The 16,112-nt window shown below is 48.3% G+C and overlaps 2 protein-coding genes across 2 annotated transcripts in view; one reads left to right on the forward strand and one right to left on the reverse strand.

Moving 5' to 3' along the window:
* pi4kab (phosphatidylinositol 4-kinase, catalytic, alpha b) overlaps positions 1-16,112 on the reverse strand; it is a 114,166-nt gene that overhangs the window by 58,370 nt on the left and 39,684 nt on the right. Inside the window, exons 18-19 of the mRNA XM_055655413.1 lie at positions 15,889-16,057; positions 12,771-12,821 (exon numbers count right to left, since the gene is read on the reverse strand). Coding sequence (XP_055511388.1) covers positions 12,771-12,821; positions 15,889-16,057 — 220 coding nt within the window. The remainder of the gene's footprint in view (positions 1-12,770; positions 12,822-15,888; positions 16,058-16,112) is intronic.
* On the forward strand, positions 1,999-11,913 carry serpind1 (serpin peptidase inhibitor, clade D (heparin cofactor), member 1). The gene is made up of 5 exons (XM_055655414.1): positions 1,999-2,116; positions 4,796-5,716; positions 6,737-7,007; positions 9,353-9,500; positions 11,716-11,913. Exons 2-5 carry the CDS (start codon positions 4,813-4,815, stop codon positions 11,905-11,907), a joined length of 1,515 nt encoding a protein of 504 aa, XP_055511389.1. The 5' UTR covers positions 1,999-2,116; positions 4,796-4,812; the 3' UTR covers positions 11,908-11,913.

Below are 16,112 nucleotides of genomic sequence, written 5' to 3' on the forward strand. Positions count from 1 at the left end.
TAGTGTACTGTTCTGTGTCTATTTTCTTTTTTCTCTTTTTTGTTTTTATGGATTTGTTGACATTTGATCTGTTCAATTAATTTAATCAATCTCTGTAAAGCACTTTGGTTCAAATACTGGTTTTGTTGAAAAGTGCTATATAAATAAAGATTATTATTATTATTATTATTATTATTATTACCAAACCCCCCCTAACCACTAGGGACAATTTTACAGAGGCCAGGGTAGCAGACAAACTCGCACGTCTTTGAGATGTGGGAGGACACCGAGGCAGTCACAGGGAGAACATGCAAACTCCACACAGTCCGCACCTCGAGGTCAGGGATCGGACCTGGTGCTGTGCTACACTAGTTCTACCAGCTGAAAATGTTGGAGTTAATGGTTTCACAATAGACCCCGGCATAATCAATGACTAGTCTCATCCCCAGCCACTCCCTCTTCTCCCCTCACCCATCAGGCAAGAGGTACAGAAGTGTGAAAATGCACCCCCCCCAAATCCAAGGATAGTTTCTTCCCAGCTGTTATCAGGCAATTGAACCATGCTGCTAACAACTAGAGCAGTCCTGAATCTACCTCATTGGTGACCCTCAGACTATCTTTGATCAAACTTAACTCGATTTTGTCTTCTGCTAAACGCTATTCCCTTAATTGTGTATCTGTACACTGTGGACGGCTTGATTGGAATCATGTGTAGTCTTTCCAATGACATGGTTAGCACGCAACAAAAATCTTTTCACGACACCTCGGTACACGTGACAATAAAATGAATTAAATTAATCTACATGTTCATAAATATTGGTTCAGCGGTAGAGACGCCGCCTTACAGCGAATGCAGCGCCGGAGGCTCGGGTTCGATCCCGACTACGGGCGCTGTCTGTACGGAGTTTGCACGTTCTCCCCGTGACCTGCCTGGGCTTACTCCGAGATCTTCGGTTTCCTCCCACATTCCAAAAGACGAACAGGTTTTTAGGTTAATTGGCCTGGTAAATGTAAACATTGCCCCTAGTGGGTGTAGGATAGTGTTAGTGTGCGGGGATCGCTGGTCGACGTGGGCCAAAGGGCCTGTTTCCGTGCTGTATCTCTAAACTAAACTAAAAAAAAATCTCGTTCCGAACGTCCTTGTAGACTACCGACAGTAACTATTTGTTTTGAGGCTTTTGGTAAACAAAGGCGGTGGATGGAGAAACATGGACCTTGCGTAGGAGATGCACGGTTTAAATTGGCGTCATGGTTAGTAGAGGCCTCATGGGCTGAAGTGCCCGTTCCTGTCCCATGTAGGAAAGAACCGCAGATGCTGGTTTAAATCGAAAGTAGATGCAAACTGCTGGAGTAACTCGGCGGGTCAGGCAGCATCTCTGGAGAAAAGGAATGGGTGACTTTTCGGTCTGAAGAAGGGTCTCGACCCGAAACGTCACCCATTCCCTCTCTCCGCAGATGCTGCCTGTCCCGCTGGGTTTCGCCAGCATTTTTGTCTACCTTTGATTAGGTAGTTGAGGCCAGAAGGTAGTTGAGGCCACAGTTCATTGGCTATATTTAAGAGGGAGTTAGATGTGGGCCTTGTGGCTAAAGGGATCAGGGGGTATGGAGAGAAGGCAGGGATGGGATACTGAGTTGGATGATCAGCCATGATCATATCGAATGGCGGTGCTGGCTCGAAGTGCCGAATGGCCTACTCCTGCACCTATTTTCTATGTTTCTATGTTTGTATTAAGCATGTAACCTTTACCGATTTCAATGTGGTGTACTTTACACCAACAGAAAGTTGATTCTCAAATGTTTTTATCACCCCCCCCCCCAACACAGAACAAGATCACAGTTTGGTGAACGTTTAATTAAAATCTGTAGAACGCTCTAAACTGAAACAACATAAACCATGCAATATTTTAAAACCAGAATAGATCCGAGTGCAGATCACAACCACAATCTGAAGTGACTGATTGCATTGCAACAGTCTTTCCCAACAAATGTCCTCAAATGTTTAATTTGGGCTTGTTTGCTCTTTCACGAATCAATGCAGAATGACAACAGGACAGATGTTAAAGTGCAAAGTTTGTGAAAAACACATTGCCTGCTGATTCAACGGCACAAGACTGCCATTCCACACTGGTGCCTGCAGGTAAGTACACGGCAAGCTGTTTAATCAGAATCTATTTAAGATCGGTAACAAAATAATAATAATCCGTGGTGTCACATCTAATAATGCGAGTGTTACTGAAATTGGAAGTGGTCAGTTTTCACCGCAAAGATCACGAGGAGAGTGTACTTCGTGCATTACTGGGACCGCTCCTGTTTGAAGAGCAGATTCAGCGAACATCTCAATGCATTTTTTTAATACAGGGGCACACTAGAGTACGGGTGTCAGAGGTAATGGGGAGAAGGCAGGAGAATGTGGTTAGGAGGGAGAGATAGATCAAGTCAAGTCCATATAACCATATAACAATTACAGCACGGAAACAGGCCATCTCGGCCCTACAAGTCCGTGCCGAACAACTTTTTTTCCCTTAGTCCCACCTGCATGCACTCATACCATAACCCTCCATTCTCTTCTCATCCATATGCCTATCCAATTTATTTTTAAATGATACCAACGAACCTGCCTCCACCACTTCCACTGGAAGCTCATTCCACACCGCTACCACTCTCTGAGTAAAGAAGTTCCCCCTCATGTTACCCTTAAACTTCTGTCCCTTAATTCTGAAGTCATGTCCTCTTGTTTGAATCTTCCCTATTCTCAAAGGGAAAAGCTTGTCCACATCAACTCTGTCTATCCCTCTCATCATTTTAAAGACCTCTATCAAGTCCCCCCTTAACCTTCTGCGCTCCAGAGAATAAAGACCTAACTTATTCAACCTATCACTGTAACTTAGTTGTTGAAACCCAGGCAACATTCTAGTAAATCTCCTCTGTACTCTCTCTAAGTCAAGTTTATTCGTCACATACACAGATGAGATGTGCAGTGAAATGAGAAGTGGCAATGCTCGCGGACTCTGTGCAAAAAGACAAACAAACAAACTACAAACAGAATGGAACAGAATCACATATTCTTTTTCATATTAAATATTGTGGGCGGAAGGAAAAAGGAAAAAAACCCCGGCAATTTTAGGAAAAAGCAGTAGAGTGGTACAGTAAATACAGTTTACAGTAAATACAGTGTACATCGCTGGAGTTGGAGTGAAAAACGGGTTTCGTCCCGAAACGTTGCCTATTTCCTTTGCTCCATAGATGCTGCTGCACCCGCTGAGTTTCTCCGGCATTTTTGTCTACCTTCCATTTTCCCGCATCTGCAGTTCCTTCTTAAACAAAGCGTTTGACTTAACTGTGCCTCTTACAGTATTTCATTACTGCTCAAATTTCAGGACAAACATTTTGCGTTGTATTTCAAACCATGTCATAAAATGGTCGATATATTGATCTCAGCGCTGTTCTTTGCTGCTGTTGGTGAGGTTAATTATAAACCTTATGGTTTAAAGTTCAAAGACCTTTGGAAAGGCAAAAGAATGGCAACTACAAAAATATATCAAACGCAGGCTTCATAAGCATCAGCCTTCAGAGTGAAGTTGGACAGGCTAGATGCAGGAAGATTGTTCCCGATGTTGGGGAAGTCCAGAACAAGGGGCCACACAGTTTAAGGATAAGGGGGAAGTCTTTTAGGACCGAGATGAGAAAAACATTTTTCACACAGGGAGTGGTGAATCTGTGGAATTCTCTGCCACAGAAGGTAGTTGATGCCACAGTTCATTGGCTATATTTAAGAGGGAGTTAGATGTGGCCCTTGTGGCTAAAGGTATCAGGGGGTATGGAGAGAAGGCAGGTACGGGATACTGAGTTGGATGATCAGCCATGATCATATTGAATGGCGGTGCAGGCTCGAAGGGCCAAATGGCCTACTCCTGCACCAATTTTCTATGTTTCTATATGTTCTAGAAGTAGAATTATGCCATTCGGCCCATCAACGCTACTCCGCCATTCAATCACAGCTGATCTATCTCTCTCCCTCTCAAATTCATTCTCCTGGTTTCTCCCCGTAACCCCCGATACCTTTATGCCCCCGTCCCACTTAGGAAACCTGAACGGAAACCTCTGGAGACTTTGCGCCCCACCCAAGGTTTCCGTGCGGTCCCGTGCGGTTTGCCGGAGGTTGCAGGTAGTGGAAGCAGGTAGGGAGACTGACGAAAACCTCCGGGAACCGCACTTTGGCCCAATCATTCCTGGGATCATTCTCCGAAATCTCCTCTGGACCCTTTCCAATGTCAGCATATTCTTCCTCAAAACTGGGGCTCAAAACAGCTCACAATACTCCAAAAGCAGCCTGACTGGTGCTTTATGAAGCCTCAGCATTACATCCCTTCTTTTGTATTCAAACCCTCTTGAAGTAATAGCCAGCAATGCACTCCTTCAGCGCTCTATATAAAATAATCTGTGGAATTCATTGCCGTAGAAAACTGTGAAGGCCAAGTCAATGGCAGAGACAGATGGATTCTTGATTAGTATCGGTGTCAGAGGTTATGGGAGAAGGCAGGAGAATGGGGTTAGGAGGGAGAGATAGATCAGCCATGATTGAATGGCAGAGTAGACGATGGGCCGAATGGCCTAACTTTGCACCGATCACTTATGAACTCATAGGTAGACAAAAGTGCTGGAGAAACCTTTGCCCTTTTGTCTACCTTCGATTTTCCAGCATCTGCAGTTCCTTGTTAAACACTTATGAACTCATAACGGCTTGCCAACCTACATCTTGCCTGCAATAACTATCATCGTTTCACCGAGTGTCTAATATCTCTCGTTTGGCCAACAGGAATAAACCTCTCCAACATGCGGCTCTTGCTCCTCACGCTGTGCGTTTTCCTCGTCCCGTTGCCTACGTTTTGCGGCATTAAGCCATTGACCGGGCATTTTGAGCCAGAGCCCATGGATATACTGCTAGAACCGCGGTCCAATGCGGACGCTGAAGGCCCCCACACCGAGAGCATCCAGCTACAACTGCACGAGGACAACACGTTGACTCAAGACCTCCCAGACATGGAGGACGATGACTACCTGGACTTTAACTCCTTGTTTGCCGAAGACGACGATGACTACATCGACGAGATTGACGAGATCGAGGAGCCGTGGTCGGACGCACAACTTGAGCCTCTGGACCCGGTGGCCAGGAGAGCCAAATTGCTGAAGCTGTTCCACGGCAGAACCAGGATCCAGCGCTTGAACATGGTCAACGCCAACTTTGCCTTCGGTCTGTACCGGAGCATACGGAACCAAGTGGGCCCGCTGGAGAACATACTGTTGGCTCCCGTCGGCATCTCCACCACGCTGGGCATGGTCTCTCTCGGCACCAGGCGGGAGACCCACCGCCAGCTGTTCCACGCCCTGGGCTTTGCCGACTTTGTCAACGCCAGCGTCAAGTACGACACCCTGACGGTCCACAACCTCTTCCGCCGGCTGACCCACCGCCTCTTCCGCCACAACTTTGGCTACATCCTGCGGGGGGTGAACGGCCTGTTCGTGCGGCAGGGATCCCAGATCCTCGGCAACTTCAGCCACAGCATGAAGACCTACTACTTTGCCGAGGTCCAGTCGGTCAACTTCTCCAACCCCGCCCTGGTCGGCAAAATCAACCAACGCATCCAGAAGCTGACCCAAGGACTGATCAAAGAGGCCGTCGACACCCTAGACCCACAAACGCTCATCATGATTCTCAACTGCTTGTACTTGAAAGGTAAACTCGTTAGCTCACGGATCAGATGCACTTAGGAAGGGTCTCGACCCGAAACATTCACCCGTTCCAATAGTCAATGGACAATCTTTTAACCATCTATACTGTTTAATCAGGGACTGGATTGTTTTGACTGTTATTCAAGATTTCAAGATTCAAGATAGATTTAATTGTCACGTGACAATTAAATCTATCTTGAATCTTGAAATCTTGAATAACAGTCAAAACAATCCAGTGAAATGAATTTCCATACAGCCATACAATAAAAAAATCAACAGGACACAACACACTATAGGGTTTGACATAAAACATCCCCACACAGCAGAATCAAAGTTCCCCACTGTGTGGGAAGGCACCAAAGTCAGTCTTCTTCCTGCACTATTCCCCGTGGTCAGGGCCTCCGCAAGCCCTCCGCAGTTGCCGCTACGGGCGGCCCGATGTTCAGGACCGCACGCCGGGGTGTTAAAAGTCCGACGTCGGGGCTGCGGGACGTCCTCAGCGGCGTGGACACAGAGTCGGCCCCCTCCTACCGGAGTCTGCGGCTCCCAAAGTCCGCAGGCCGCGCCGGGTGGAACGCCGGATTATGTGTGAAATGTTTTAGGCTTCATGTGCGATGCTCCAGTATTCCCAGGGAAACGTCTTCTCATTTTGCGCTGTACAACTGTTGCTTTGCAAGATGACAATAAAGGTTGATTGATTGACACAATGAACCAAATAGACAATAGACAATAGGTGCAGGAGTAGGGCATTCGGCCCTTCGAGCCAGCACCGCCATTCAATGTGATGATCATTGCTGATCATCCACAATCAGTTCCTGCCTTCTCCCCATATCCCCCGACTGGCTGGCACCCTATCCAGCACTCTCTTGAAAGCATCCAGAGAACCGGCCTGTTTCCCCCTAAGAGGCAGAGAATCTCTAAATCATAGAGACTAAACGGTCATGTTAAAGTGCAAAGGTTCCTGTCAAGTGCAATTGCGAGTGACGATCAAATGTTTTCTCTCTCCATTGCCCAAACAGGGGTAACCATTGGGCGACCAAGTTCCTTAACGAGAGGACGTACAAGGGGGCTTTCTGGCTGAATGAAAAGGATTCGGTGAGGGTGCCGATGATGCAGACGAGGGGAAACTTCCCGGAGGTTTCCGACCACAAGCTTGAGTGTGACGTTCTCCAGCTGCCTTATGTGGGGAATGTCAGCATGCTGATCGTGCTGCCCCACAAGTTCTCTGCCATGAAGACCATTGAAAAGCAGCTGACATCAGAGGTGGTGATCAGCTGGTTAAAGAGCATGAACAACAGGTACATTTTATCTCCTTCGATGCATTCATGCTGACTACAGCTCAGAGCGTCGAGGTTTAGTTTAGTTTAGAGATACAGCGCGGAAACAGGCCCTTCGGCCCCACCGAGTCCGTGCCGACCAGCGATCCCCGCACACTAACACTATCCTACACACACACACACAATTGACAACTTATATTTACACCAATCCAATTAACCTACATACCTGCACGCCTTTGGAGTGTGGGAGGAAACCGAAGATCTCGGAGAAACCCCACGAGGGTCACGGGGAGAACGTGCAAACTCTGTACAGACAGCACCCGTAGTCAGGATCGAACCCGGTTCTCCAACGCTGTAAGCGCTGTGAGGCAGCAACTCTACCGCTGCACCACCGTGCCACCCCCTAATCTCCGAGAACAGAACAGCCGACCGAGCAGGAAAGAACCGCAGATGCTGGTTGACACCAAGAAAAGGCACAACGTGCTGGAGTAACTCATTGGGTCTGGCAGCATCTTTGGAGAAAAGGAATTGGTTCGAGAAAAATAGATGTTGGAAACCATCTTGGTAGCTACTGCCAGCGGCCCTCATATCATTTTGAGTTGATATAGCAGTAAGGTAGACGCACACAAGGCTGGAGCAACTCAGCGGGTCAGACAACATCTCTGGAGGAAAGGAATAGGTGATGTGAAAATGGGAGAATTCAATGTTTATGCCACTAGGGTGCAGACTGCCCAAACGGAATATGAGGCGCTGCTCCTCCAATTTCCTGTTTCCTGTTGTCTTATAGAAACTTACAAAATTCTTAAGGGGTTGGACAGGCTAGATGCAGGAAGATTGTTCCCGATGTTAGGGAAGTCCAGGACAAGGGGTCACAGCTTAAGGATAAGGGGGAAATCCTTTAAAACCGAGATGAGAAGAACGTTTTTCACACAGAGAGTGTTGAATCTCTGGAACTCTCTGCCACAGAGGGTAGTAAAGGCCATCTTAACATTGGCTATATTTCTCTAGGGTAGTGCTGGATGTGCAGGTGCCTTGTGCAGCTAAGAGATAGGCAGGGGCCAAAAACCGATAGGGTGGAGAGAAGGGGGGTACGGGATACTGAGTTGGAAGATGATCAGCCATGATCATAAAGCTGATGGCGGTGCAGGCTCGAAAATGGGAGAATTCAATGCCTACTCCTGCACAAACTATTGTCTATGTTTCTATATTATTCTCTGTACTAGTGCTGAAGAGATTGAGCAGACCAGGCAGCATCTGTGGGTGTAAGGGACAGGCATGAGACCAAGGTGCCATCTGAATTGATACTAACAATAAAGTGTCATCAAATCGAAGATTCTTTCTAATAGACTTTACTGCTAAAGAAGGGTCTGAAGAAGGGTCCTTGACCCCGAAACGTCACCTATTCCTTTAAGAAGGAACTGCAGATGCTGGAAACACGAAGGTCGGCAAACTGACTGCGCTCAGCGGAAGATGCGAAGGAATAGGTGACGTTTCGGGTTGAGACCCTTCCGGGTCGAGACCCGAAATGTCACCTATTCCTCGGCGTCTCGACCCGAAACGTCACCTATTCCTTCGCTCCAAGATGCTGCCTCGTCTGCTGAGTTTCTCCCGCATTTTTGTCCACCCGTTGTGCTCAGGAAATAAGCAACGTCTCGGGCCGAAACCCTTCTTTGGACGAAACCCTTCTGAAGAAAGGTTTCGACCAGAAACGTTGCCTATTTCCTTCGCTCCATAGATGCTGCCTCATCCGCTGAGTTTCTCCAGCACTTTTTGTCCACCAGCATTTTGTGTCTTCCTTAGATTTTACTGCTAAATCAATTCAAGATGATGTGGGCATTGTAGGAACAAAGTATGAAATAGGTTAGCACGCAACAAAAGCTTTCCACTGTACACGTGACAATAAACTAAACTGAACTCAGAAACTAAACTCAAATTTCCTGATCGACTAAAACCTTTAATTATTAGCCGTTGCACCCTGACATTTAATTTTCTCTCTCCAAGTGAACGACACAACCCAAAAATGTTTTAGGGGCGGCACGGTGGCGCAGTGGTAGAGTTGCTGCCTTTGTAGCGCCAGAGTCGAGGGTTCGATCCTGACTACGGGTGCTGCCTGTACGGAGTCTGTACGTTCTCCCCGAGGGTTTTCTCCGAGATCTTCGGTTTCCTCTTACACTCCGAAGGCGTGCAGGTTGAAGTGTAAAATGTCCCCAGTGTGTGTAGGATAATGTTAATGTGCGTGGATCGCTGGTCGGCACGGACCCGGGTGGGTCGAAGAGCCTGTTTCCGCGCTGTATGTCTAAAGTAAATTAAACCCTATGTTGCCATCTTCGATTTATCTCTATTGTCTCTTTATATTGAACCGACAGAACGATAAAAGTGGTGCTCCCCAGATTCAACCTGGTCAAACAGTATGACCTGGTCCCGTACTTCAAGACTCTGGGCCTGTCGTTGCCTTTCGAACAAACAGCCAACTTCACCGGAATATCAACTCAAGACAATCTGGTCATTAACATGGTAGGAAACTGCTTTTACCCCCCCCCCCCCCCCCCCCCATCGCTAACACAGACACCAACACAGTGGAAGGAAGCTGTAGGTCAGGGGTCGTCAACCTGCTGTGTCTGGGCTTCACTGTCGGCATCGGGGTTGTCAATAGGCCGGGGATGAGTGAGTACGAGTACTTGAGCCACCTCCTTCAGGACAGAGCCAAGGCGATGGTCCGTAGGTACGCCATGTTGGTGAGCGCCCGTAACTAGGGTACGCCATGTTGGTGAGCGCCCGTAACTAGGGACGCCATGTTGGTGAGCGCCCGTAACTAGGGACGCCATGTTGGTGAGCGCCCGTAACTAGGGACACCATGTTGGTGAGCGCCCGTAACTAGGGACGCCATGTTGGTGAGCGCCCGTAACTAGGGACGCCATGTTGGTGAGCGCCCGTAACTAGGGACGCCATGTTGGTGAGCGCCCGTAACTAGGGACGCCATGTTGGTGAGTGCCCGTACCTACGGACGCCATGGTGGTGAGTGCCCGTAACTAGGGACGCCATGTTGGTGAGCGCCCGTAACTAGGGACGCCATGTTGGCGAGCGCCCGTAACTAGGGACGCCATGTTGGCGAGCGCCCGTAACTAGGGACGCCATGTTGGCGAGCGCCCGTAACTAGGGGCCATGTGCTCTAGGGGCGGGTGGCGTCCTCGACTGAGCGGGATCTACGTGACCACGTGGTTTGATGCCTGCCATCCGGGGCGGGATCCACGTGTACATGTGTGATAGATGTGGCCTGCCATCCGCTCACAGACATGCGTCCCGGCCCCTATGCAGAACAAGACAACGGACAATAGGTGCAGGAGTAGGCCATTTGGCCCTTCGAGCCAGCACCATCATTCAATCTGCTCAGGTTGCCGACCCCCCGCGGTAGATAGACACAAACTGCTGGAGTAACTCAGCGGGACAGGCAGCGTCTGTGGAGAGGAGGAGTGGGTGACGTTTTGGGTCGGGACCCTTCGTCAGACTGAAACCATAGTTCTTGCGGAAGCGTGCACTGACTGTGACACGTCACACGTGACAATAAAGTATCGCACAGTTAATCATTCACGAAGGCAAAGGGGATGTGGCCTTCAATGCAAGATTATCTTATTACAATTGTACATGGCTTGGTTCAGACCACACACACACACACACACGCACGCACACGCACGCACACACGTATTGTGTACAGTTTCCGTCGTCTAAAGGAAAAACCTACTCGCCAAAGATGGAGTGTGACATAACATTGGCAAACTGGTCATTGGGATGAGCCTTTATTAACGGTGGCGCAGCGGTATTGTTGCCTTATGAGCCTGTCCCACTTAGGCGATTAGTCTCGCCACATGGTCGCCTGTACGGCCGTGAGTCGTCTCCTCAGTCGCCCAAAGAGTCGTAGCGTCTTTCTGCTTGCCGCTGGATTTTCAACATGTTGGAACATTTTCAGAGACAATCGGTGACAGTGGGTTTGCCGCCAGTGGCGGCAAACCCACTGTCACCGGTTGTCTCTGAAAGGCGCTACGACTCTTTGGGCGACTGAGGAGACGACTCACGACCACAGCTTGACTTCTCCTGATGTAGGTGCTGACGCAGTTATCGCCAGGTGACCTAGGTTGTCGCTGGTGCCGACTTCGTTTTTTTTGTTGTTAAAGTAATGACTAGCCCAACACTAGCCTAAGTGGGACTGGGCCATTACAGTGCAAGAGAACCCAGGTTCGATCCCGACTGCGGGTGCTGTACATTCTCCCTGTGACCTGCGTGGGTTTTCCCCACGGTTGCTCCGGTTTCCTCCCACACTCCAACGGCGTGCAGCTTCGTAGGTTATTTGGCCGGTTGTGAATTGTAAATTGTCCCCGAGTGTGTGTCGGGCGGAGCGAGTATACGGGGTTGAACGCGTTGACGTTGATCGACCTACAAATCTTTGGAGCGTGGGGAGGAAACACAAACCCACACGGTCACCAGGGAGAACCTGCAAACTCCACATAGACAGGCCCAAGGTCAGGAGCGAACCCAGGTTTCTGGTGCTGTAAGGCAGCAGCTCAACCAACCAACGCCTTCCTCATAGCTCCAGCTTTCATCTTCCGCGGCTGGAAGCATGGAGCCGGCTGGGCAGACACGAGCCGCTATTTATTTTGCCCCCGTGTGAAGAGGACCGCTTAAATGATTTGTGGTTAACTTAATCACGTGTGTTTTCAATATTTTTCTTACCCAGTTCCAACACCAGGGATCAATCACGGTCAACGAGGAAGGAACGACCGCAGAATCTGTGACGACAGTCGGCTTCATGCCCCTCTCCTCGCAGAATGAGTTCGCAGCAAGGAGACCCTTCCTCTTCCTCATATACGAGCACCGTACAGAATGCCTGCTCTTCATGGGCCGAGTGACAAACCCACTGAAAAACTAACCACGCACTCAAATCGCTAAACCCTCGATATACAGCCTAATTTTTTTTTAAATTACAATAATTTTTTAGACCTAACAATAGACAATAGGTGCAGGAGTAGGCCATTCGGCCCTTCAGTCAATTATGCCGACAGTCGCTGAAAGAAATCGCCAAGCGGGACAGGCCCTTAAATCTCAATACTGGGGCTGGAGTACACAATTCATCTTTGTCCACCAGCAAGCCAAATGAAATGGCGATATTTCATGAAAAAGGGTTGAGTTTTATAGTGTTTCGGTGCTGGCTCGAAGGGCCGAATGGCCTCCTCCTGCACCTATTTTGTTTCAATGTATTCTAATTTGTGTGGCAATTAAAATTAAATATCTTTCCTGTGTGTGGATATTGCCCCAATTCAAAAGTGTGCAGTGTTTATCAGTAAATATTTTTTAGACAATAGACAATAGGTGCAGGGGTAGGCCATTCGGCCCCATCGAGCCAGCACGGCCATTCAATGTGATCGTGACTGATCATCCACAATCAGTACCCCGTCCCAGCCTTCTCCCCATATCCCCCGTCTCCTCTTTAAGAGCCCTATCTAGCTCTCACTTGAAAGCATCCAGAGAACCTGCCTCCACCGCACTCTGAGGCCGAGAATTCCACAGACTCACAACTCTGTGTGAAAAAGCGTTCCCTAATCTCCGTTCTAAATGGCTTACTCCTTATTCTTAAACTGTGTGTGGCCCCCGGTTCTGGACTCCCCCAACATCGGGATTATCACTCAAATACAAGATACTCCTAGAACCGTAAACATTGATGATGAGGCGAGGTTAAGCACCTTCTCATGTTCGGGCTGGCATGATTTAGTTGATATTCAAGAAGTCACTTACCACCGCAATGACTGGAATGAGAATGCCCAAATTCCCTGCACTGCTTGAAGCCTGAAATAAAGACATTTCAATGATTGATCTGTTATTCAAAACTCTTCTTATTACATGTCGGAACAAGAAACTGCAAAGCTAGACACAAAATACTGGAGTAACTCAGCGGGACTTGCAGTATCTCTGGAGAGAAAGAATGGGCGAGAGACCCTTCTTCAGACATGAAGAGTTACTCCATCATATTGTGTCCACCTTCGAGGTACAGTGAAAGGCTTTTGTTGCGTGCTAACCAGCCAGTGGAAAGACAATACACGATTACAACTGAGCCATTATATTGACAATAGACAATAACCATATAGCAATTACAGCACGGAAACAGGCCATCTCGGCCCTACAAGGAAGTTGTGAGGCATTATTATTATTATATAAGGTACACAAAAGTGCTGGAGAAACTCAGCGGGTGCGGCAGCATCTATGGAGCGAAGGAAATAGGCAACTTTTCGGGCCGAAACATTGCCTATTTCCTTCGCTCCATAGATGCTGCCGCACCTGCTGAGTTTCTCCAGCACTTTTGTCTACCAAAGTCCCATCAAAAATAATCCGTGTGTCACCAACGAGATTGACAGTAGTTGAGGATTGGACAGTGGACAACTATTTTAATTCAGTCATAAGTATAAAATAATCAAATAACCAAAGAACACTTTTGATTTGAAGATTTGAAAAAGTCAGCAACAAATATATATAATAATAATGTTTACGAAGGAACTGCAGATGCTGGAAAATCGAAGGTAGACAAAAGTGCTGGAGAAACTCAGCGGGTGCAGCAGCATCTATGGAGCGAAGGAAATAGGCAACGTTTCGGGCCCTTCTGTTTTTTGTTTTTCTGTCTTTTGTTTTTTGTGCTAAATTGTATGTATGCACTGAGTACGAGCAGCTTTCAGTTTCACTGTACATGTATAGTGACAATAAATGGCATATCTATATCTATATCTATCTATGCTGCTGCACCCGCTGAGTTTCTCCAGCATTTTTGTGTACCTTATATAATAATAATGCCTTAGAACTTCCAGGCAGAATAGTTAGCAAGACATGCTAGATGCAGGAAGATTGCTCCCGATGTTGGGGAAGTCCAGGACAAGGGGTCACAGCTTAAGGATCAGGGGGAAATCCTTTAAAACTGAGGTGAGAAGAACTTTTTTCACACAGAGAGTGGTGAGACTCTGGAACTCTCTGCTGCAGAGGGTAGTCGAGGCCAGTTCATTGGCTATATTTAAGAGGGAGTTAGATGTGGCCCTTGTGGCTAAGGGGATCAGAGGGTATGGAGAGAAGGCAGGTACGGGATACTGAGTTGGATGATCAGCCATGATCATATTGAATGGCGGTGCAGGCTCGAAGGCCCGAATGGCCTCTACTCCTGCACCTAATTTCTATGTTTCTATGTTTCTATGCTACTAGTGTATGGAGTTCACAGCAATGAAATCAGGATTTTAAACCTGCACTGAAGCCTAAAAGATTTTTAATTTCAGCCAGAGATCATGACATGGGCATTATTTTTTTTACCTTTCCCAAAGTAAAACCCCAAATATAATTTAAATTGCAGATTGCTAGGAATTATTCTGGCAATTTTCTTCCAAAAAAAAGAATAACCCCAAAATCTCTGAACTGATGGCGAAAATACCAGGGAACAAATTATAATTGGCTTGAGTAAATAAATATTTTGTCAACAATAGTTATGAATGAAGAAATCGGATAGAAATGCAGTAAAAAAAAAGTTTCAAATCTGAAATGTGTTCCATGGGATAAATATTGGTTAATATTCAGCTCAGTCATAAACTTTGTTAACAAGGGTACGTTGCAACACTGGGACAAACTGCTGGGAAAAGTTGCTGTGTAACTAACTGCACACAAGGTCAAAGCATTGGCAAAGAGGTCTAAGTGGGAAGGTTACGAATGAAGCAAAGAGCAGAATTAAAGCAGCCAGGTGGCATTGTGGAGATGTCCACCGTTAGAAGTGTTTAAGAAAGAACTGCAATAGACAATAGGTCTCGACCCGAAACCTCGCCCGTTCCTTCTCTCTGCAGATGCTGCCTGGCCCGCTGAGTTACTCCAGCGTTTTGTGTCTCTCTTTGGAAAGGACATGTGGTGCGGATGTGGAAATCTTGTGTCATAATGCTAACCCAAAGGACATCGTTCTATGCTTAATGGAACAGAGCGTATTAGCTACAGAGAGAGAGAGAGAGGTCGGAGACACTTTGATTGCTTTCTCTGGAATGTAGGAGGCTGAGGGAAGACCGGACAGAGAAGTAAATAAAGATAGATACAAAATGGGGGAGGGGGGGGGGAGGAGAGGGGAGAGGGGGAGAGGGATAGGGGGAGAGGGGGAGGGGATAGGGATAGTGATAGGGGGATGGGAATAGGGATAGGGATAGGGAGAAGTTTAGGTGGATAGAGGGAATAGGGAGAGGGAATAGGGAGAGGGATAGGGATGACCTTATGGATTGGTTTAGGGGGAGAGGGGGTAGGGAGAGGGGTAGGGGAGAGGGATAGGGAGAGGGATAGGGAGAGGGATAGGGAGAGGGAGAGGGAGAGGGATGGGGGGAGGGAGGGAGGGTGGAAAAGAGGGAGGGATAGGGAGAGGGAGAGGGAGAGGGAGAGGGGAGAGGGAGAGGGAGAGAGGGAGAGGGGAAGAGGGGAGAGGGGAGAGGGAGAGAGGGAGAGGAGAGAGGGAAGGGGAGAGAGAGAGAGAGAGAGAGAGAGGGAGGGAGATAGAGAGAGGGAATGGGAGAGAGAGAGAGAGGGAATGGGAGAGAGAGATGGGGGAGAGGGAGAGGGGAGGGGGAGGGGGAGGCAGATGGGGAGGGGGAATGGGAGGGGGGATAAATCAGTGCCATCAACTCGGTGTGTAGGAAGGAACTGCAGATGCTGATTTACACCGAAGACAGACGCAAAATGCTGGAGCAACTCAGTGGGTCTGGCAGCGTCTCTGTGGAGAGAAGGAATGGGTGACGTTTCGGGTCTGGGGGTTTTGGTCTACCATCGACAATGAATCGATCGGCGGGTCGGCCATTGTCCAGAAGGCACCGACAGGAGCGCCGTCTGCGAGCGGCGGCGGCCACCTTCCGCTTACCTTCAACGCGGGCCCTTTCTCACTCGCCCTCTCGCTGGCTCGCTTCCCTTCCAAGCCCAGCTGAACAAAGAGCTCGAGCAGGTTGACCAGGAGTTCATCCACCAGCTGCTCCCCCTGCAGGTTGGCTGCGATATTGGCCAGGGCGTTGACCACAGCCAGGGAGCAGTGCCTGACACGGGAAGAAACCGGCGCAGAATTAGACCGCCTTGCCGAACAAAACGAGC

The sequence above is a fragment of the Leucoraja erinacea genome, chromosome 25 (assembly GCF_028641065.1).
Source record: "Leucoraja erinacea ecotype New England chromosome 25, Leri_hhj_1, whole genome shotgun sequence".
In the NCBI taxonomy this organism is placed as follows: Eukaryota; Metazoa; Chordata; class Chondrichthyes; order Rajiformes; family Rajidae; genus Leucoraja; species Leucoraja erinaceus.

Bases quoted from the DNA above. Each gene is read 5' to 3' on its own strand.
- serpind1 (XM_055655414.1), top strand. From the start codon at position 4,813: ATGCGGCTCTTGCTCCTCACGCTGTGCGTTTTCCTCGTCCCGTTGCCT. The intron at 5,717-6,736 runs AACTCGTTAGCT...ACAGGGGTAACC, and splicing joins CTGCTTGTACTTGAAAGGTA to ATTGGGCGACCAAGTTCCTT. The intron at 7,008-9,352 runs GTACATTTTATC...TTGAACCGACAG, and splicing joins TTAAAGAGCATGAACAACAG to AACGATAAAAGTGGTGCTCC.